This window comes from Anarrhichthys ocellatus, unplaced genomic scaffold, assembly GCF_004355925.1.
Source record: "Anarrhichthys ocellatus isolate YVR2014 unplaced genomic scaffold, GSC_Weel_1.0 scaffold74, whole genome shotgun sequence".
NCBI lineage: Eukaryota > Metazoa > Chordata > Actinopteri > Perciformes > Anarhichadidae > Anarrhichthys > Anarrhichthys ocellatus.
The window spans coordinates 252692-275797 of NW_022280104.1; the positions used below are offsets into that span (position 1 = coordinate 252692).

The 23106-nt window shown below is 40.6% G+C and overlaps 1 protein-coding gene across 7 annotated transcripts in view; it reads left to right on the plus strand.

Moving 5' to 3' along the window:
- Positions 1–23106, plus strand: part of triob (trio Rho guanine nucleotide exchange factor b) — a 95288-nt gene that overhangs the window by 45113 nt on the left and 27069 nt on the right. For all 7 annotated transcript variants that reach the window (XM_031873704.1, XM_031873710.1, XM_031873709.1 and 4 more), the window contains 25 exons: positions 303–494; positions 1961–2092; positions 2626–2856; positions 4000–4122; positions 4345–4536; positions 6868–7037; positions 7355–7529; positions 11599–11794; positions 12503–12669; positions 14972–15091; positions 16054–16152; positions 16241–16333; positions 16559–16708; positions 16867–16981; positions 17174–17289; positions 18701–18823; positions 19193–19387; positions 19901–20016; positions 20768–20834; positions 21251–21360; positions 21513–21582; positions 21878–21967; positions 22102–22194; positions 22289–22400; positions 22665–22855. In XM_031873704.1, coding sequence (XP_031729564.1) covers positions 303–494; positions 1961–2092; positions 2626–2856; positions 4000–4122; positions 4345–4536; positions 6868–7037; positions 7355–7529; positions 11599–11794; positions 12503–12669; positions 14972–15091; positions 16054–16152; positions 16241–16333; positions 16559–16708; positions 16867–16981; positions 17174–17289; positions 18701–18823; positions 19193–19387; positions 19901–20016; positions 20768–20834; positions 21251–21360; positions 21513–21582; positions 21878–21967; positions 22102–22194; positions 22289–22400; positions 22665–22855 — 3438 coding nt within the window. The remainder of the gene's footprint in view (positions 1–302; positions 495–1960; positions 2093–2625; positions 2857–3999; positions 4123–4344; positions 4537–6867; positions 7038–7354; positions 7530–11598; positions 11795–12502; positions 12670–14971; positions 15092–16053; positions 16153–16240; positions 16334–16558; positions 16709–16866; positions 16982–17173; positions 17290–18700; positions 18824–19192; positions 19388–19900; positions 20017–20767; positions 20835–21250; positions 21361–21512; positions 21583–21877; positions 21968–22101; positions 22195–22288; positions 22401–22664; positions 22856–23106) is intronic.

Sequence of the window (23106 nt, forward strand, 5' to 3'; positions counted from 1 at the left end):
ATACAGCTAGTCTCGCTGGTTTCACCTTCATGCACCATGGCCACCCAAATGAAACTGCAACAATACTTCAACTGGCAGCCTGTGAATTTACCTTCACAGAATGCCAAAATACTAACATTGCGCAGAAAACATTGCTCATATGAGTCAGTGGTGACTCAGGTCAGGTGTCTTTAGATTCAAACCCCTGGATGTTCAGTTAAACAAATTATATCCAGTATTTTATTGAATTAAAACCAATTAATTGTAGTATGTATTTTAATCTTTGCCATCTTCCTTCTCTACTTCTCCTGCTCTACACACAGAATGTGTATGTGAACATCAATCGGATCATGTCGGTAGGGAACCGGCTCCTGGAAACAGGCCACTACGCCTCCCAGCAGATCCAGCAGATCTCAGGACAGCTGGAGCAGGAGTGGAAGGCCTTTGCTGCAGCACTGGACGAACGCAGCACCCTGCTGGAGATGTCTGCCAGCTTCCACCAGAAAGCAGACCAGGTACAGACACGCCACGCTTATAGACAAATCAAAAATCAAGTACGGTTCTGATGATGTCAACAGACTTCCGCTAGAAAACTGAGGCTACGGTCACATGCACGCACTATGTGTTTACAATAAATGTGTATTCCTGTTTAAATATATGCACAAAAACACATCTATATGTCCGCATATACTTATCTTGCACACATTCTTGGCTGAAATAAAGTTTTTGGGTGAAATGGAGCGTAGATCTACTACAGAATGTTAAGACCTGACAGGATTTTCTTTTATTTCTGAATAGTTTAATGTCCAAACCTTCTGATGGTTTGATATACTTTTGAAGAAAGAAAGAAGAAAGTCGATTTAATAAACAGAAATAGGAAACAAATATTTTGGCTCTGCTACAATTTACAAGCACTATGGTTGCTTTATCCCTAATAGACCATTTAAATACTGCTCTCCACTGTTTTGCTTACGGTTGCAGTAACAATGCTGAGTGGCCTCTTTGCTGTACAGTCTTTAATGTTCAAGACTTCCTTGTAAGTTATTGATATTTTGTTTTCAGCAGTGGACAGAGCAGCATTACAGACATTAGTTATTGTATGTTTTGATTAGCATCATTTGTAGTCAATTTATCCAACAGTTATCGATTTTTAACTGTCTGCCTCGCAGTCCCGCCAGTGCACAGTCTGAAGAGTCCCAATGCATTTTGAGGCGGTTCAGTATCTTCAGTGAGCTCAAGTCTCAGACTGAGAGATTCTTGCTTTTCTAGTATACATCCTGGCATTTCTAGTGTTTACTAAATCCACTATGCAGGTGGAGTTGGAACATACTACATACTCAATTTTGCATCACACCTGGTATGAATAGTACGTTAGTATGTAATTTCAAACAAATCTATACACTTTTCACATTTCCTCCTTCCTAAAACAGAATAATAAGATTTGAATCATTATTTTATCAAAGCTTTCTACAGTGCTCACTGCTCTGCTGTTGCTTTTTTTCATTCTTGAACTTTCCTTCTCTCGTACGTGAATTTCTCTTTTGCTTAATTCTTGTCAGACTTCCTGTTTCCAACCATAACAGTTTGGATGCCAAACCTTTATGTAGAGCAGAGTCATTGTTTTTCTTTGTTTTTTATTGACTTATGGTGAAAGTGTTCAATGGGGAGCAAAACTGTCTAAACTCTGCATATATACTAATAGCACGGACTGTGTTTGTAATAATATGGGCAATGTTAGTATGTAACTAGTATGCTGTAGTATATACTGTTGTATGTTGTACAATAAAAGTTTCATCAGAGACAGGTGATGTTTGAGAACAGGCAAATCAAACATCTCATCTCATTGTGCATACTGGACAGAAAACAGTGTTAATAACATATATGAAAGAATGTTTACGTATTTATATTACTGTATGCCTTTATATATGTATGTAGGTCTGTGTTATACAATGTTTGTGTTGTGTGTGTGTGTACTCCCCAGTACATGAGTAAAGTGGAGCCATGGTGTAAGGCATGTGGTGAAGGAGAGCTGCCCTCTGAACTCCAGGATCTGGAAGACACAATCCACCACCACCAGGGATTATATGAGCACATCACAACTGCATACTCTGAGGTCAGTGCACACGCTCACACAGACTCGTATGCAAATATTAATGCCACCTCCACTGAACACAAAAGAGGACTGGTAGTCATCCAAATTATGTATTCAAAATATACACTTCAATACAGTACAGAGTCTATAATATAAAGTATAAATACATTTGTGTTTGAGTTGTATTTATTTACAATGGAAACACTGGAAATTGATGTGTGGGAAGAGTGAAAACAAATCCCAAAGGAGTGTATTTATTGTTTTTAGGTAAAAAGAAAAATATTGTAAATGTTGTCATATATATATATATATATATAACAAAACAGAGGTTCTAGTCTTTTCCAATGTGTTTTTCAAATCAAAACAAATGGTAAAGGTAGTTCCATTATTAGTATCCCTCTATCCTATTAGAAATGTAACTCAGTCGGATTGTTGGGAAGATAAAAATGAGATGAATGTGTTGTTGAGTCTGAAGGAATCTGTTGCCCTATTTCATTATTCTCAAGTGAAATACTTGATGTCCAATATGTCAAACTACTTGTCACCTATTACAGGTAAGCCAGGATGGGAAGTCTCTTTTGGACAAACTACAGCGACCCTTGACCCCAGGAAGTGCTGATTCATTGATGGCATCCGCTAACTACTCCAAGGCTGTGCACCACGTCCTTGACATCATCCATGAGGTGCTGCATCACCAGAGACAGCTGGAAAACATTTGGCAGCATCGCAAAGTCCGCCTGCATCAGCGGCTGCAGCTGTGTGTCTTTCAGCAGGATGTGCAGCAAGTAAGAGACAAGTCCAACTACAAACATGCCTGCCACTCTGTGGGCTTCGCGAATGCAAACACATCAACTTACTGAGCTTTTCACAAGGCTTGTCATTGTGTGGCAGTTTTACTAAACTCGTTTTGACTGTTTTCCAGTAGTTGAGTAAAGACATTTTTACTAGCAACAGTACACATGTATTATAGATCGATAATCGATCAATATATTAAAATAGGAAACTGCTCAAATATTAGGCAAATCCAAGAAATGTTTGTCGCTTTCATTCCATACTGATTAGCAGAGGGTGTGATATTAAGATACCGGCTAATATAATCAGCTCCAGCTTCTTCAAAGCCTTTTTTCCACTTCCTCCTGGGTTTTCAGAGTGAGAGTTTCTATCTCTCTCTGTGACTATCTGGATGGCAGCGCTCTTAGATCAAAACTACTGGGTTGGTGTACAGTGTCACCTCTGCCTTTCTCCCCTTCGGGCATGAACTCTTCTCTACCTCTCTGCCCCTCCCTCCCTCCCTCCCTCTCTCTCTCTCTCTCTCTCTCTCTCTCTCTCTCTCTCTCTCTCTCTCTCTCTCTGTCTTGCTTCATCTCTGCCCTTCATTCTTCCTCCTCTTCCATCCACTCTTTCATCACCCTTTTCTCTTAGTAGCAGTTTCCATGGTGATGCAATTTGCTGTCACATGAAGTGTCGAGGGCATCGTGCATGTCTTCATATGTGTTTGTCCCATCAAAATATTCTCACAGAGACCTTGAAAGCATCATGGATATCCCTTTAATTACCCCACATTGAAACAGATGAAGTATGGCCATCTGTTTAATAGATGATAAGGTAATTATGTCCAAAGATTTATAGCTAATCTCATCCACAGTGTAAATGTTGACACTTTGCACTGCTCTTGATTTGCTATTAGGCAAAACCTAGTCGTCCACATTTAAGCATGACAGACTGCATATGGGGGAAAGGAGTACAGAAAAGGGGGATGAGACAAGACAGAAGGGTGAGGGAGAGAGTGATGACATCTATAGACTACTGTAATACTAATATGATCTGAATCATGCCAGTCAATTGCACCCCCTACTGCTAGAAAATGTATACTGCATCATCGATGTGCCATAGGTGTGCATTAAATGTGTGTCTGTGTGTGTTTCAAGGTGCTGGACTGGATAGAAAACCATGGCGAGGCCTTCCTCAGTAAACACACTGGTGTTGGGAAGTCTTTACACAGAGCCAGGGCTCTGCAGAAGAGACATGAAGACTTTGAGGAGGTTGCACAGGTGAGTTGTGGGTCTAAGTTTTAAGCGTTAATGCAAACGCACATCTTCAACTTGTGACATGTTTTTTCCTCTTGGCGTAAGCAAAGTCATATTTTTTTATATTTGACGGAGATGCTTAATAAAATTATCTAGATTTGACGTCCCTGCATTGTCCTAGAGACCAATACAAAACGAACAAGGTTTCAGCACACATTTTAAATATACTTTATGTTCACGTTTCAGAACACCTACACCAATGCTGACAAATTGCTAGAGGCAGCAGAGCAGCTGGCCCAGACCGGAGAGTGTGACCCAGAGGAAATTTACCAGGCTGCCCACCAGCTAGAGGATCGCATCCAGGACTTTGTGCGACGTGTCGAGCAGCGTAAAGTGCTGCTGGACATGTCTGTTGCTTTTCACACACACGTCAAAGAGGTGTGTATTTTGTCTCCCGTCCTCTCCTCTGCCTTCTTGTCCTCTCCTCTCTCCTCCTCAACCCTAATGAGCCCTATTTACCGCATTGATTTGACTCCTCTGTTTTGCCCAAAGCTAAAGTTTACGCTACGAATAATTTACGAGGACAGGAGCTGAGAAGGTAGGGGGTTTTATTCATTTATTGATCACACTGACAGTAAAAAGCTTGACATATCTTGGTCCACCGTGAACAACTGACTCATTAGTCATTTGTTGCTGTTTGTTGCCTGTCACACTTCACAGTAATATGACAAAAAGATGAGAAATTCCTCTATAATGGTTACTATTTTAGACTAGGTCTAACAATGACATTGGCAATGTCATTTTTGCGTTGTAAATTTGTACACAACTGACCTTTATATTTAGAGTTGCAGTTGCAGGCAGCTATTACTCTGAGATAAAGACATGATTAACTAAAAAGACCCCACAGGGTTCAAACATTCCACAGGAATGAACTCTCCTTTGAATATGATATTTTGATAATAAAAGACATTTTTAAATATTTAATTTGCATCAAGATAATAATGATAATAATTCGAACAATTAGCCACTACCATCTATGTTGGGACTTTTACACGGACGTTAGGTGAGTCACAGTCGTGTCCACTTGACCAAAATAATTCATCACATTTCTGTAGCGTAACATACAGCTGAAATGCCATCTAATTTGACTTTTTTAGCATTTATCATTATAATTTTGCCAGAACTTCTAACTGTGTTCAATTGTTATTGCAAAACACACATACACACACACAGACACATGAATAATGTTGCTTATATATCACACATTAGGAATTACAACCAAACTTTTAGGTGCTTTATACATCTGCACCAAACATGACTTTAGAATTCACTGACATTATTGCCTTCATAATGAGAGTGAGATTGTGTGTGTTTGTGTGCACGGTTCCCTGTGCAAACATTGGTGCTTTCCCTTCCTTCTGTAGTGCATTCTGCCTTCTTCACTTTGATCATGCCTCTAACTTTCCTTATTATTATTTACCTCAATCTTTAAAACAAAAATTAAGAACACGCAAACTACACAAGGCAGGGAATCACTTCTTGCTTTTTAGCTGGGGTGCTAATTAGTGCACCACTCCCTTAATTCCTTTCACAGTGTTGAAAGTCATACACTGCACATCTTTGACTGTCCAAATTAACCTCTCCACGCTGACATGTCCCTCTTGCTCGGCATTTGTTAACACTACATCCTGTTTACACAGACTAGAGACAGTCAGAGCCGCGGTGTTTTTAATGAAGATAGTCTTCAATGTCCATATGGACAAATCTCCTTCATCCCATCTGTCAGCTCACACTGGTGCAAGTCCCTGTGTATGCGTGAGCCTTCGTGTGTGTGTGTGTGTGTGTGTGTGTGTGTGTGTGTACCTGTACCTGTACCTGCCTTTGGATACAGTCCAGCATGTTGAAAGGCAACAAACGGTTCACTGTGGAGACAGAGCATGAACTACATTGCAAGAGAGGGGATTGATCTGCACTGATATTCAGATGAAATCACTCCAAAAGGCACAATCTCTTATTCCTTTCTAATATTGTAAATAAATCGACAGTAGTGACCAGTTTGCCTATTTGACAAAACATTTCTGTGACTCACTCTTATGAGATGTCCCTTATATCTGTATAAGTGTAAACCATGCTGCAGGTGAAAGCCCATATTGCTTCTTCTACCAAACTCTAACAATGCAAGTGTCGTCTCGCCCAAACTAACATAAACTGCCACCAGGCTTTAATAAAAAAATATTTTGTGTTCCCAAATAATAGCTACTCAGCATTTGTGTGTTTGGTTGACAAACAACAGTATCTATGTCTTTATAGATGTCGGGTATAAAGTAACATGTATGTTACTAAGTGGATAATGGTTACGATACCAAAAGTAGACATGTATTGAGTAGGCAGTGTGGGTGTTAGACAAACCGTGGGTGCCAGGGTCTCTCTCCTACAGCCTGGGTGCTGTGCCAGGGTTTTAGTACGCTGAGCCAATTCAGCCATATGGCTAATCTGTTACAAAGGTGACCATTCACAAAACACCAGCTTTGAGCAGAGCTGGTTGGATTTTATTTCTGTCTCCAATGTTACGTCAGTCCGTTTTGTAGCTTGTCTATCGATTCCTACATCTGCGTTTAACTCACAGGGCTCTGCGTATCTGCCCCACCCCCTTCAGCATGTGCTCTGTTCACAACAGGGCTGTCTATTTTTTTCTCTCTTCTCCTGGAGGCGTACACATGCGTGATGCTGTATTTTAACTGGCTTGCCTCTCCTGTCAATCACCATTAGCTGTGGACCTGGTTGGAGGAGCTTCAGAAGGAGCTGCTGGATGATGTGTATGCGGAGTCGGTGGAAGCGGTGCAGGACCTGATCAAGCGGTTTGGCCAGCAGCAGCAAACCACCCTGCAGGCCACTGTCAATGTCATCAAGGAGGGAGAGGACCTCATACAACAGCTCAGGTGACAATTTTGAATATGTGCTACACTGATATGTATGTTAATATATAGCTTACACTAGGATAAGCCACACAGATGCATTACATTAACACACGTTATTCCTGTATCACTGAAAACAACTCACTTCATACCAAAAAGCACTAAAGCTAAGGAGAAAGATAGAAGGGATTTTCATAAACGGACTAAGTAAACCGAGCAACAGAGAGGGGACATTTTTCAAAAAGAACAAAATTCTGTTTTCTTATTAGCGATGTATTGACAAAGACTCAAAGCCACATCTCCGACCACAAATACACTGTGCCTGTAAATCCTCTCCACAGAGACTCGGCCATCTCGAGCAACAAGACTCCCCACAACAGCTCCATGGCCCACATCGAGAGCGTGCTGCAGCAGCTGGATGAAGCCCAGGGCCAGATGGAGGAGCTGTTCCAAGAAAGGAAGATCAAACTGGAGCTCTTCCTCCAGCTCCGCATCTTTGAGAGGGATGCCATTGACGTGAGTAGGCCGGAGATGGAAGTTTGGTGCATGATGAATATTTATTTTTGATCTATCCTGCAATGTTTAGGCAAAAGTGAGCGTGAACAGATGAAGTAGAGCAGTAGAAGATGGGGTTTGAGGGTTGCAGAGAGTTAAGAGAACAGGAAACGGGTGGAGGGGATAGTGGATGAAATGTATTGACTGTATGACATCTGATGGGGGAATAATTGGGAAAAGAGCTTCACTAATGAGCATGGAAAACATCGGAGTTTATAAACGTACAGACAGAAAGAAGTTGGTAGATGAAAAGTAGAAATTGAGGTGTAAAGCAGAGCACAAAGGTCTTTATTGTTTATAAGAAATCAAGACAAAGAGTGGGGGTGAAAATAAAATGACAGAGGATGTGATATGTTGAGAAGAAGGGAATGACAGATATAAATGTAACACATTACACCTTTTTTGTTTTGTTGGCCTTGTAGGTTTTCTCTTAGATTCATAAAAATGAGTTACATATGACAAGAGACACTCTGGATAACCCAAATGTCTGTGACTCTGAGCTTATAGACTGGTACACAGTAAAAAGGAGGTTCTGTCCCGTAGTGAGGATTCCTGCTGGTTCAAAGCTCAGTTGAATTCACAGCGATACTCTCACATGTGCTACATTAAAAAAAAGAGTATTTAGATCCACTTGGCGCATCTCATCCACTGACTCATTCCAATTTAGTTTCCCCCTCCCCAACCAGCAATTGGCTGCATTGTATCCGTTAATTCCTTAACGTCCCACTGTGAGAGTGAACGCTTTTCTCAGCTGGCGCTCAGATATCATAACTGCTCCTTTAAGACATATGTTTTATGTTACTCGTGATGCTTAGCATGGCTGTCAAATCAGATTTGTTGAACCATACTATGTTGACGGATGAATTACATTCAGTCCCTTTTAAAGAAAAGGCTGAGAGTTTTTACACATTTTTCACATTTAAACTTTCTGAAAAACTGCTGTGTCTGTAAAAAGAAGGTTTGTGGAAAGTAAATATCTGTGTATGAAATAGTTTTCAATAATAATCACCAGTGTGATCTAAGACCAGCCTTTTTAGCCACACTAGGGGCATTTTCAGTTAAATATTGTAATGCCTGCCAAACCTGATTTTATGGATGTCATTTTATAGGCCAGGCACCTTTTGTTTGTGTTAATGATCTAATTATTATGTAATAATGATTGTAGTTAATACCCAGAACATTTTCTTTACCTTACCTGCTATTGTCAGTTGTACTTTATCTAAAATCCATCAACTGCTCATTTTGCGCGGTGTGTCATTATATGGTGTTTTGTTACATGGTTGCTCATGAAATGTATTCTCCTCCACTGTGTGCTGATAGAAGAGTTCTGGGGTTGGTTTCAAGTCTTTTTGTCTCTCTTGTAAAGTCCAAAAGACCAGATAAGTCTCGCATTAGCTCTGCGTGTCAAGTCAAGGAATGGTGGTGAATCTGCTAATCTCCCATGTTGAGTACGCCCACACACACACACACACAGACAGAGGATTATTATGACAAAGTGCTCCAGCATGAAGACGGGTGGAGGAAGCATTTGGCTCCCTCCACTCCCTGCCCACACACACATGCACATGCACAGTGCCACTCCCTCCTGACTTGAATGGGGGGGGGAGGCAAGGGTTGAGGTGAGACATACACTTGTCTCACAATTCTTTCTTCTCTGACGATAAGCTCTGTATCAGTGCACACCGCAGAGGAAAAACAGCAGCATGGTCAGTAGAGGACCTATCTCCTCCATGATTTAGTTTTCACAGTGTTGGTAGCTGAGGGAGATGGTCTTTTTGCACAGAGGGGGCATCTTACTCAACTGCAGGAGGAGAGGGAAGCAGAGTGCAAATGACTGCTTGGTAAGTTTATAATTTGTTGTCAGATTTGTAAAATTAAAATGGTAGTTAGAGAGGTTATTATGTTATTCTGCTAAAAAAAATGCTTGATAATATTACTCTATGTGCTTTGTTTATGGTGAAACTGTATCTTGGTGACTGCTGGTGTTTGGAGGTAAACCTGAGAATAAATACTGATAGGCCCCTGGTTCCCTGTGACTCAGATTTCGTTGTCTATATCATGAGAATTAGAGATGATGTAGAAATGATGTACTTTATACGGACTCACTGTTTCTTATTGTAGAACTGTGTTTGTTTAGTACAGTTTTCACTGTGAAACAGAATTTTCTGTTTGCATATAATCTGTCCGAGCTCTTAGGAGCAGTTGGCATCGATTCCTTGGTTTTCCCTAAATGTTGCATATGACAAATAGCATAATCACACACTGAACCTGCAGTAAACTTTTATTGCTAATATGCAGCACCGTCCTTAGTACCTGAGCGATTCAAAATTTAAAATAGCTTGGCCTGAGAGGATCATCTTCTCATATAAATATTCTGTTTCATGTTAAGAATCTTACTTGGCCATCGCTTTTCTATATTTCTATATTTCTGCACTCGCTAAATCACTGTTTCCCTTTTTTCTTTCTGTCCCACGTTAAAACTCACTGGACTTTCCTTTTCCACGTCCATTCACTTCATTTTCTCCATTGTTGGAGTTGTTTTTAAACTCAAGATAGCAGTGGATGAATTAATGAGGACAGCTGCCAAAGCATCTCATTTTTCATTTTTGCGCACTGATCAAATTTTACCACTGTTATGAGCTACTGCATGACATATTCCCATTACTTACATATAGCTCTCATATACGTCCAGTTGTCCCGGCACGGTTACTCCACACATTTAAAATTGACACATTCTTTACATTAGTTTATAAGGTTACAGAACAGCTGAATGTAAGACAGGCACAAGGTTCAAAACATGTCCCTAAAGTAGCTGAGGGCATGAATGTTGAAATCTGATCGGTTTTGTCTTTCGTAAATCATGTTATGACCAAAGTACGGTAAATGTCAAACTGACATTAAGACATGATTCCACACCACACCAGGTCCCATATATAAGCCAGTGGGGAAGTTTATTGGAAAGCTTCGGGGCCAGGAAAATAATTACCTATTAATAATTAATATAATATTAATATTATACCTTCAGTATAATCATCTTCTCCAAACCAGTATGTCACTTAAGGACAATATAGTCATGCCATACAATTTGTGGCACTGGACAGTCTTACTCTTCACCGGAAATGATACTCTCACTCACGAATGAACTTAAATCGACCTTAATGTAACCTCTTCTTTGTTCTCGATGTTGCTTTCAATAAACCTTAACACTTCCTACAGATGTTACAGTAAATAATAGTGTTCTCAACAGCACACAGCAGTGTACCGTAGCTATTATACCGTCAATCAGCAAATCAGGAAAAGGGGATTATTTCATTTACAGGACAACTATAATAAAATATACTTGCACAAAAGGGGAAATTGTTATTATTTCTAGTAACGGCCCGTCTTAAATATAGACCTGATTCTCTCTTCAGGTACAGCTTGTTGACCTTTTAAAGTAACTTCATGTGCCCCAGAGCAAGAGGTGGGTCAATTCTAAAAGTGTAGACTAGACCTCCCATGTTGGGGGGGAAAAAAACAAACATTGACAGACAGAGCTGGATGGTGCCAGGGATCAAGGTGCCCCGGGTATCATGATTCAGTCTGCATGGGCAGTCAGAGACAAGCACTGACATCTGATTACATCTGCTTTAACAGCCATGCATCATCAGTGTAATATGTTATCTTTTATTATGGCAGTCAGCTCAGGGTGTTGGGTCACAGTCATTAAACTGTCTGACTGGGTATTCAAAAATGATCTTAATCATAAAATGATGTGTATAATGGAATGGCTTTTGCTGTGCTTTATAGTCCTTTAAATGTTTGTGCTACATCTTGTTGTCTTCGTGTAATATTTGCGCCATGAAACCTCCTGGGTTCGAGAGCAGTCAGTGAAGTCAAAAAGACATGCTGTATTCTTTTTAACTAGAAATGGGCTTTTGTAAGTGTGTTTTTTCGTGAATGAGTAGAACGTCATTCTCCTATTTTATCCCGAGTTAACCCTTCTGCCTATCTCACTCTCTCTGTCCCCGTCCCTCTGTCCCCCTCTCAGATCATCTCAGACCTGGAGTCATGGAACGAGGAACTGTCTCAGCAGTTGAGTGACTTTGACACAGAGGACCTGACGGTGGCTGAGCAGAGGCTACAGCATCATGCAGACAAGGCGCTTACCATGAACAACCTCACCTTTGACGTCATCCACCAGGGACAGGAGTTGCTGCAGTATGTCACAGAGGTCCAGGCGTCTGGTGAGTGAGGGGACAGAAACAGTAAACAGCAGTGAAGTATTTCTTTAGTAAGCACAGACTGATAAGCCAAAATATCTATGTTAGAAAGTAAGAGACTGCAAACCTAGCTGACGTTCTGCAAAAATCTTCCTCTGCAGTCAGCCAGCGACACTGCTACTGCTAACAACAAGGCTGTTATCATGGTAGTAAAGCTTCCTCTGCAGCTTGCCTCAGAATATTATTATATTATTATTTACTAGGGCCTGTCGTGCAGCTATAGCATCGCCACTGGCCCACTATGCAGGACTTAAATGGGAGTACAAATGAGGATGCTCAATTTGTCAGAAAAGATTTGTGCTGAAATGGCTTTCACAAGATCAGCATTTAACAGTCTCAAGGGCTTTATGTTATTAAAATGTAAGCTGTTTATGCCATCTATTTAAAAAATGTCAAATCTGTAGCTGTTGCTATTTTATCGATGCAGGTAACACGGAGTACATAAATGAAATACATATTTTGTACCTCTCCCTGTAATTCCATATAGAGTACGTGGATTCAGCATGTAGCAGAGATGTGTGCAGAACTGCTAAATTACTCTTGTCAGGAACAGTACAGTTAGTGATTATTGACTAAGTAACTAGGAAGACAAAAAAAGGTAAACACACATAAACAGGCATTACAAAAGATAGATTGGTATTGGTAATCTAATGAAATATCTACTGTGTGCAGGTGTGGAGCTGTTATGCGACAGAGATGTGGACATGGCCACACGGGTCCAGGACCTGCTGGAGTTTCTGCACGAGAAGCAGCAGGAGTTGGACCTGGCAGCAGAGCAGCACAGGAGACATCTGGAGCAGTGTGTCCAATTAAGGCATCTGCAGGCTGAAGTCAAACAGGTATGTACTTGAAGAAGATAAGGGCAAGAGAGCTCAACATGGATAAACAATGACACAGCCATAAAGCAGTGATCGGAAAAGTGTGCTGTAGGTAGGATTGTGTAGCTAAGAAAACAAGCTACAGAAGAATAAATTCAGTATTGAACTCACAAAGTGATAAACAAATGTTGTATATATATATGTATATATATATATATATATACAGTATATATATATGATATTGGAAGTGGAAATAGAGCTCGTACATGTGCTCATAGATGAATGCTCATATGTGCTGTATTTCAGAAACAAACACACTTAGGGCTATCTGTAATGCTGAGGTCAAACTGACTTGTTGAAAGCCAGTCCGACAATTTATTGTTATGGCGTACCATGATGTCACAGCAGAGTGTGTTGAAGTGCTAAAAGGCTACGCTATGTTCTGTCGGTACATGACCATGGGCAGATGACTCATCCTGTGTCAACAATATCTTACCCCCCCTCTCTTTCTTTCTTCCTCTCTCTCTCTCGCTGTAGTTCTATCTGTGTTTGTATCTTTCTGACTTTGGGATAGTTAGAGCGATACAGTTCGGTTGGATGCTCAGCCAAGTTTTAAAGAGAGAGGAAAATGAATGGAAATATAAGGGCACAAGATGGCAAATGGTCAACTAGTTTCTTTTTTTTCTTTTGTAGATTTTCTCCCAGAATTAATTCAGTAGCTAAACAAAAATAAAGCAAGAAAATTGAGAGTTTGTAATGTAGCCTTCTGATGTTTCAACATAAAACAAACATACAGATCCTTTTCACAACTACGCCTGTTATTATAGTGGTGCAGCCGAATAACAACAGGCTTTATGTTGCAACTTGAACTAGAATAGATGAAAGATTGATCAAAAGTGGTGGCAGACTTGAAATTGGGACCAAAATAACAAAAATGATATCCAGAAAGAACCGTGGCAAAACATTTCAGAAGATTCACTGCCGTTGTATTGAATGAACAGATCTGACAGTAAGATGATAGAGTGATGTTGGATGATGCTGGTGTTATTTTTTACTCATCTACCCACAGAGAGGCGGTACTATATGCAACTATGGACTGTTACAGAAACCTATGCACGTCTATGCAGCTAATGTGATTTATACATCAGAATCGTCTTAAGCGGTGGCCTCTGGTTTTTAAACTGGTAAATACATGCAAACTACTTCGAGCACACATCATAAACTAATGTACATCTTAGTTGTTGTTGTTTTTTACAGATTACAGTATAAAACACAGCTCAACTGCTTCTGCCTTACATTCCCTTACATTCCCTTACAAAGCTTGGCCCTGTCAGACTAAAGTTGGACTCAACCATAATCTGGTAACTGTAGCCGATACATTTCTGCTGCTGATTTATTTATACATATTGAAGCCTTTCAATCCTGGCCAGTTTAAGAATAGAGTTTATGGATAGAGCAAAAATGAAAGCACTCAAGTACTGTAAAGTGGCATCCGTTGTAGTGGTAAGAGGAAATATTGGCATATATGATGTAAATCTAATGGTATGCCGTACCATACTAATGAATCATATATGGACGCCTCGCGTCTGAGGTTGCAGCTGTTTGTTCTTGCATTATGTCACATACAGTGGATGTACCACTCCTCTGATATCCAGTAGCTAACATACCTGTACCTCCCTCAGTGCATTGCATGTGCAGTGGAAACAGAGAGTCAGAGTTGTGTTCCATCATCACTTTTATAGCCAAGCTTCAGTGGCAGTTCTGCCCATCACCCACACAGCAGGTGTGCTTTCTGAGTCAGAGAGAGAGAGGGGTGTCTTCAACAGACTGTGTTTGAATGCCCTTTGGCTCGAACTTTGGCCAACAAAACTATGAGCAGATTCTGTGTGCATCTAGGAGATTGTGTGCCAGGCAAGGTGTGTTTAAGCTTAAGAGATAGTTAAAATATGTAATATGTGCTGTTGGTGGTGAAATGTGTGCAAGGTCAAATGTGAGTATTAATGCAAGGGAATGAGGAGGTTACCAGGTTTTAGAAGCAATGACAAATATATATGTATAAGAAGAGACAGGTACAAATTGACAGACATGGAGTCAGAATATTGTAGAGCTGATGGGGGGGGGAAACATAGAAGAGAAAGAAGATTGAGAAATTTGGGGAACAGCTTACACCTTTGAGAAGTAATTGGACAGTTTTTGAGTTTGATTGAATATGTTTTCAAAGCATAATGAGTACAAATAAATAAATTCTGTTAAAGTGATCGAGTAATAAAATAATGAAATGTGAATAACTATAAAACTCTTTGTGTATCTGTGTGTTTTTTAGGTTCTGGGTTGGATCCGTAATGGCGAGTCAATGCTGAACGCTGGTCTGATCACAGCCAGTTCGTTACAGGAAGCCGAACAGCTGCAGAAGGAACATGAACAATTCCAACATGCAATAGAGGTAAAATGAAAAATAAAATGTATTTAAAATGTTCTTCTTCTTGCTCTCTTTTCTTTTCTGTTAAGAATCTAGAGTGATCTCTGTCTGCTCCTTTCTTCACCTCCCTTTTACCTCATCTTTTACCACTTCTTCATCTCCTCTCCTCCGTTGCCCTTCGTCCTTTTACCTTTTGCCTTTTTCTGAAACTCATCTCAGGTTCATTTGTGTCTCCACCGCCTCCACTTCTCACCACAAGTCACACATGAAATGGAATTATAAATGATTAATATCTGGGCCTCTCTCTGCTTACGTTTTGTCTTCATTTCCTTTCTCGCTTTACTACTGATTATGCAGCGTGTATTTCCTTTGAACTCTGTCAAGCCTGGCTCATTTAATGCAGGCATGTAGCTGACCTACTTCTACAGAGCTCTTGTACACACACACACAAAGATGCACGCTCAGAAGAAAGCTGTGAATGTGATTATTGCTGACTTGAATTTTAACACACATGCCATAATTATAGTCTTTGAAACCCGCAAAGTGATATTGGAATGTCCTCCTTGACAGTACTCAGAGCTGCAGACATTACCAAACGGTGGCAGGACGCCACTCACTCTTCCTTAACCTCTTTCTGTTTTCCTTTCCCCTAGTGCTCTGAAACCATCAAGGAGCAAAAGCCTTATTCTCAGGCTAACCGCTATGACACAAAAATCACCAGATACTGTCCTTTTTTGCCGCCTCCCTATCTCATTTCCTCTCCAGAATGCTCGCTCCAGGACAATATTTATGACACAGCTATAATCAGACGCTATCCTCTGTTGCTCCCCAGTCCTCTACTCTGCACCAAACTGCCCCGCAGGGTCCAACAGGGAGATGGCTGTATTTTCAAAGCAATCATCGGGATATACAGAGTCATATAACTTTTGAATTTCATTGTGTTTTTTTTGTTTGTTTTTTTTATCTCACCCTTATCCCCCGTGAAGAAAACCCATCAGAGTGCGCTGCAGGTACAGCAGAAGGCGGAGGCCTTACTCCAGGCAAACCACTACGACATGGATATGATCAGAGACTGCGCTGAAAAGGTACTGCTCTCTTACAATTGCATACATCTCTAAAAGAAAACAAGAACAGTTCCAGTGGTAAGTTGATTTGTTTTTGTTTGACTTAAAGGTGGCAGACCACTGGCAGCAGCTGATGCTGAAGATGGAGGACCGATTAAAGCTGGTGAATGCTTCTGTGGCCTTCTACAAGACCTCTGAACAGGTATTTGTGATCCTTTTGAGCAAGAGTGAGTTTAAGCCAAAAGGACAAAAAAAAGCATCATGTGAATTACGCTCTCCTTTGTGAACAGCAATAGACGTGGAAAGTTTATGATGAAAGAGTATGATGACGGATGTGCAGTTTCACTGGTGGCATAAAAGTCTGGAGCAGGAAAGGTCAATGTTGTTTTGTACAATGGTTTTACGGACAGTATCGTCTGTGTTTCAGGTCTGCAGTGTGTTAGAAAGCCTGGAGCAGGAGTATAAGAGAGAAGAGGACTGGTGTGGTGGCGCTGATAAACTGGGCCCGAACAGTGAGTCAGACCACGTCACCCCCATGATCAGCAAACATCTGGAACAGAAAGAGGCCTTCCTCAAGGTGACAAAGATGCATTTATTTTACTTTATATTTAAGAAAAGACACGTTTAATCACTTGTTATTTGTGTGATTCTAAAGCTTTTATTAGACAGAAGGTTGTTATTATTACCGGTATTGACCCTGTAAGTGACATCCGTTGTCTTTCTGCACACGTACAGGCCTGCACGTTAGCCAGACGTAATGCTGATGTCTTCTTGAAGTACCTGCACAGGAACAGTGTCAACATGCCTGGCATGTTGTCCCATGTCAAAGCTCCAGAGACTCAGGTCAAGAGTAAGTAGATGGGTCAATAATCACCTTTATCTTTTCCGCATCTTATGTTTACAAGTCAAGTTCTTAGCTTATTTAACTTTTTCGACCCAGAGTTTCTTAATTTATTCACAAAATTATAAATTAATATTGTTCCTCTATCATGCAGATAAAGATCTTGAATACATATTTTTTGCTTCTGTGTTGTGTCATCAGATATCTTGAATGAGTTGCTGCAGAGAGAGAACAGAGTGCTTCACTTCTGGACCATGAGGAAGCGGAGGCTGGACCAGTGCCAGCAATATGTAGTGTTTGAACGCAGCGCCAAACAAGTGTGTCCCTATGATTGTGTGTTTTCTGCACTGCATGTTTATGTGGGCATTTGCAAAAAAAAGGCCCACCATTCGGAGATAAGGCTGAGCAGATCGATAGATTGTGTCATTCAATCGATTACAGAACAGAGTCAGTAGAAATAAGCCTCCTCCCTGTTAGATGATTGGCATCTGTTTGTATTGGAACTAAGTCAGCAAGTTGACAGGATTCAGCTGCAACTTCCATCTTGATTCGTCTCTTGTTCTAAATGAAGCAGTCTGTTTTTGTTAGTAATGATACATTTCAGATACACTTGAGATGATGTAAGCTGACAGACATTTGCAACAACGACAGTCCCTCAAGACAGCTATCATTATATCGCCCCAGTAAATATAAACACTATGTTTATTACATAGCATTGCCAAACGCTCATTTTTACCCCTCAGGCAGTACTGAACATTTCAAGCACTGCTATTTTTTTTGTTTTAAGTTTGTTTCTGTTTTTTGGAAGAATAGAGATCTGAGCTAGGATGATAGGTCATGTCACAAGAACACTCACTGTTTCTCAGGCAAGCAAGTCTTAGATCAGCCGAACATAAAAGGACCTATGAGATGGACAGGGTTTGGATTTTATTGATTTCAGTAGCCGCCAACATCTCTTCTTACTCCACAGATTGAGCTGACATTTGGAGTGTTTTATTGCAACGTTACTTTGACAGCTGGAAACTCTTTATTTTAAAGACGCTGAAGCAAGTCAGAATCTGTGGTAGTAATGCTCTTAACTCCGTTCTTCTGTGCCAAGTCTCAGGCTGTTTGAACACAGACACTTTGCTCCATCTTGTGGTATTTGGATAGCACAGCGCAGGCACACAGCACTGCACTTAGCCAATAAAATCAGATGACATCATAGATGTTTCTAGGACAAGGCTATTCTAGGGCGATCCAGGTTTTATCCCCAGGGCTCACAAATGCTTTCTGGTCTCACAGTTTGACTTGACCAGCTCTTCTTCTGCTGGTCAGTGCCTGCAGGCCCAGTAATATAGTATATGATAACAAATGGAAAGGATGTAGGACCTTTGCAAACCGAATTCTAGAAATGTATGAATAGGTTACATTTGAATATTGTTCAGTCTAAAATTATGGATGTCACATTGTGTAATCCTGAATTACTATGAATGTCATCAGGGGACATCATAAAGGTAAACTGTTCATTTGAAAACACTATCCATTTCAAATGCTGATTGGTTCAGACTAAGTAAGCCCACTAAGTAAGAGAGGATGAAGGGGACGATGGTGCGTTTAAGCATACAAACTAACCCATGACTTTAAATATACTGTTATAAGAGTTTCAAGAGTAGAGACTGTATTAAATGATGAAACTAAAATCCCTGCTGTGTAAATGTACTCACTCGTGATTGGCTGTGTCCTCAGGCCCTGGAGTGGATCCATGACACTGGGGAGTTCTACCTGTCCACACACACATCAACTGGCTCCAGCATTCACCACACACAGGAGCTGCTGAAAGAGCACGAAGACTTCCAGATTACAGCAAAGGTATATGTGTGTGTGTTTGTGTTTATTTGGTGAATGTATTACTGTGTTAAAGACAGGTAACTGTGTGTGTGTATCCGTGGGCCCCTTTGCTGTGCTCGTTGTGTTGTGCGTTTTGTTTTCACAGTCCTGCGCTCTTCTGTGAGGCCCATTCCCAGGGCAATGCATTGTCCCGATCCCTCACCGCTGTGTCACTGTTATTGTGTTAGAGAACAAGCTATTGTGTCCATCAAGCAACGCACTGATTCCTAACTCTCTTTCTCTCTCTCTCTCCCCCCCCTCTCTTATCTACCTTTCCTCCACCGGCACTGGCTCTCTGCGGCCACCTCTCTTTTCTCTCTATCCCCTCCCTAAATGTCTCTCTATTGATAGCAAACCAAAGAGCGGGTAAAGCTGTTGATCCAGCTGGCAGATGGGTTTTGTGACAAGGGCCACGCCCATGCCCTGGAGATAAAGAAATGGGTGTCCTCAGTGGACAAGCGCTACAGGGACTTCTCTCTCCGCATGGACAAATACCGAACCTGCCTGGAAACAGCCCTTGGCATTTCTTCTGACTCCAACAAGGCTGTGAGTACACACCATTGATACAAATCAGCGAATAATACAGATATCAGTTCTATTCTTCTAAATGTGTTTCGACAAACACTATTTGTATGCTTTATCCTTAAAGCCTTGTTTGATGCTGTGTGATGAAAGACCATAGAGCAATACATCTGTCGATGGAGTCCATGTCTCGCACAGGTTATAGTAATAAGGATATAACCTTGGCCTGTAGCCTTTCCAGTATGAGATTAAAATAAAATCATGTTTTATCTGATTAATTTAAACATACATACTACCCCTGGCTTTCATTTTGTTGTAGTTTCAACAGTAGGTGCTTGCACCAGGTGGTCGGATGTAGGTAGATATTGGAGGCTGTCAAATTTCCCTCATGTCCCTTTTTGAACTCCGTCTCCCAGCAGTTCATTTTAATGAACTGGTGCTAAGAGAAGGCAAATATGTCACACATCGGTGTGTTGACTAGTGAATGACCACCATGCTTTGTTATGTGCCACGTAAAAGCCTCCGTCTCCTTTTCAGAGTAAAGAGCTCCAACTGGACATCATCCCAGCCAGTGCCCCAGGGTCAGAGGTCAAGTTGAGGGATGCTGCCCATGAGCTAAATGAGGAGAAGAGGAAGTCAGCGCGAAGGAAAGAGTAAGTGCAAGTGCAAGACATTTCCCCGGCACACTCTCTCCTGATCGCCACCTGATGTGCAGCATCACAGGTCTCCTACGCAGGCCTGGAAAAATGCCTGGATGAATAATTCAGTAATTCTTAGCAAACATATGAAAACACATATTTTTTTAGAGTCTGATTTACATTCTATAGCTGCAGCCATGATTTCATTTCAAATCGTTTGGGTTAATGATAAAGTGGAATTAAATGTCTAATTACCCAGAGAACATGAGCACATCATAGCGTACACTGAAATCTTTGCATTCAATCAAGTGTGAAAACAAATGGAGATGGAATTGATTGTGCATGTGAGAGGAGGAGGAGCAGCAATGTGCCTTATGAGCATTTGTCACGAAATGTTTTAGTGTTCCTGATGCAGTATAGAATATTTTTGGTAATTGGTTTTAAATTGTTTACGGGGAAAATTCATACAGGACGTGGAGACTACAAACAGCCTGTAAATTGCAGCACATATGTTAACAAGCTATACATTAGCCATAAGGGAGTTATAATGCATCCACTTACAGCAACAATGCAACAGTATTACAGCAGTCGAAACAGTAAAGCATGGTGATTTTTATCTATGTTTTAAATGCTTTTCTTTCTTTCTTCTTTGTATGTACATACAAGTCTTCACCACAGGTTGTTTTTATTTCTATTTGGTCAACTACAGTTCAGCACCTGAACGTGTTCATCAGTGCCTCCTCTCTCAATGTTCATGTCCTTTCAGGTTTATAATGGCTGAGCTGATTCAAACAGAGAAAACCTACGTCAGAGACCTGCGGGAGTGTATGGATGTAAGTATTAGTAGTAAATTGACTGTTGTCAAATTTAGTTATCTTCATTGCCCCAGCTGTGATTTTTAAAATGTTGTTGTCGTTATGTTAGTTGCTTATATTGCATTAACACATCCTTTAAAATTGGTTACATTTTACTTTTCCAATTACTTACACTTTTTCTTTATTTTCTTTTAACTTATGCGTCTTACTTTTTTTTATTGGTCAACTGTAACTATTATTAGATTTTATTATTTTTATTATTTTGGTTTTAATTCACATATGTTATTAATTCTCACTGGTTAGTTACTGATCTTAATTATTTGATAAATGATTAATTGAAATATATAATGCTCTTACTTCAAATGAGTTGTTCTTTTTTTTTAGGTATTTGATTAACTCTGCTCTTCTGTGTGTGTGTGTGTGTGTTTGTGCAGACGTACCTGTGGGAGATGACCAGCGGTGTGGAGGAGATTCCTCCTGGTATTGTCAACAAGGAACACATTATCTTTGGCAACATGCAGGACCTCTACGAGTTTCATCACAAGTCAGTAAAGCTATGATCTGATCTATTCTTTACTCCTAACCCTCGACATCTGTTGATTTGGTTTAAGATTACACATCCCAAGTTAAAATATTTTTTTTAGTAGTGTATATACAGGATTTGTTCGGACTTTACATCTTTCTGTCTCTGTGCAGTATCTTCCTGAAGGAATTAGAGAAGTATGAGCAGCTTCCAGAGGATGTCGGCCATTGTTTTGTGACTTGGGTAAGAGATCTACAAGTTGGGACTTTTATGTTTCAGTTTGTCTTTGTGCTCCTCACCTGTTATTATACCATTACCCGGCCACAATTGATAAATTGTACCACGATAGTGTTAATTTGTTCTGTTTTCATCAACATCTGTTTCCTATGTGACTAGGTCCATATTAAGTTTAAATAACAAAACATACACAGTACACTAGAACTGTGGAGTACTACACTTTTTTTTTAAAGTGGTTGTTTTGCATCCAAGACTCTTGATAAGTCGTGAGTAAAGCACTGGTGTTATTTCTCCTGCCTAGGCTGATAAGTTCCAGATGTATGTGAACTACTGTAAGAACAAGCCCGACTCCACTCAGCTCATCCTGGAACATGCTGGACCCTACTTTGATGTAAGTAACTACCATTGTTGCGTGGTGTATAATAAGTAGTGATATTAGAGTTAGGATGAAGGATCTTCCACTTAGAATAATAAAGACCGTAGCTCAAGTAAGACACGTGTCTGTTTTCCCTGTTTGATTTGCAGGAAATCCAGCAAAGACATCGCCTGGCCAACTCCATCTCCTCTTACCTGATCAAACCGGTCCAGAGAATCACTAAATACCAGCTCCTTCTCAAGGTACAGCAGAAAAAATGCAGACACTAGGAACTTAATCCATCATGAATGTGTTCTTTACTTGATTTAAACATCACTATGTGTCTCTGTTTCGTAGGAGTTGTTGACATGCTGTGAGGAGGGTAAAGGTGAGATAAAGGATGGTCTTGAAGTCATGCTCAGTGTCCCCAAGAGAGCCAATGATGCCATGCACCTCTCGATGCTGGATGGTAAGTACACACACACTTTCACACACACTTGTTGAGTATTGATAGTCCCCTGTACAACTCTGTGTTCTGAGGGTTTGATGTGTCCTATTAAATGAACCTTCAGTTCTGATCTTGTCACTCACATTCAGCACACATTTCTCAGCTTTGCATCAGCAGTAACTTTATTCAACTGCCCTCCATTTGCCACCCACGAACATGTTGTCTATACACACATGCAAACACCCCTGAATGGCAAGTTTCCATCCTCTCTCTTCACTACCTCAGGGTTTGACGGGAACATAGACTCCCAGGGAGAGTTGATACTTCAGGAGTCCTTCCAGGTGTGGGATCCCAAGACTCTGATCCGGAAAGGTCGCGACCGACACCTGTTCCTCTTCGAGATGTCCCTGGTCTTCAGCAAAGAGGTCAAAGACTCCAACGGGCGCAGCAAGTACCTGTACAAGAGCAAGCTCTTTGTAAGTAATGTACCGTTTGATCCGCCGATGTTGTTTCTGCTTTTTCCTACTAATTACGATAGTGAAGAAATCAATTATGATGTACTGTAACTTAAATTAAATTTCCGTGTATTGATTACAGCTTGAGTCGCTCATGTTATCGGACTCTTCCTTGGGACATATCAGGTTCAGTCCGTCAAATCTATAAATACCGAAATTCAATCTTGACCCAACGCAAGACTGAGACGAGCTCAAAAGTGTGAACTTAAGAC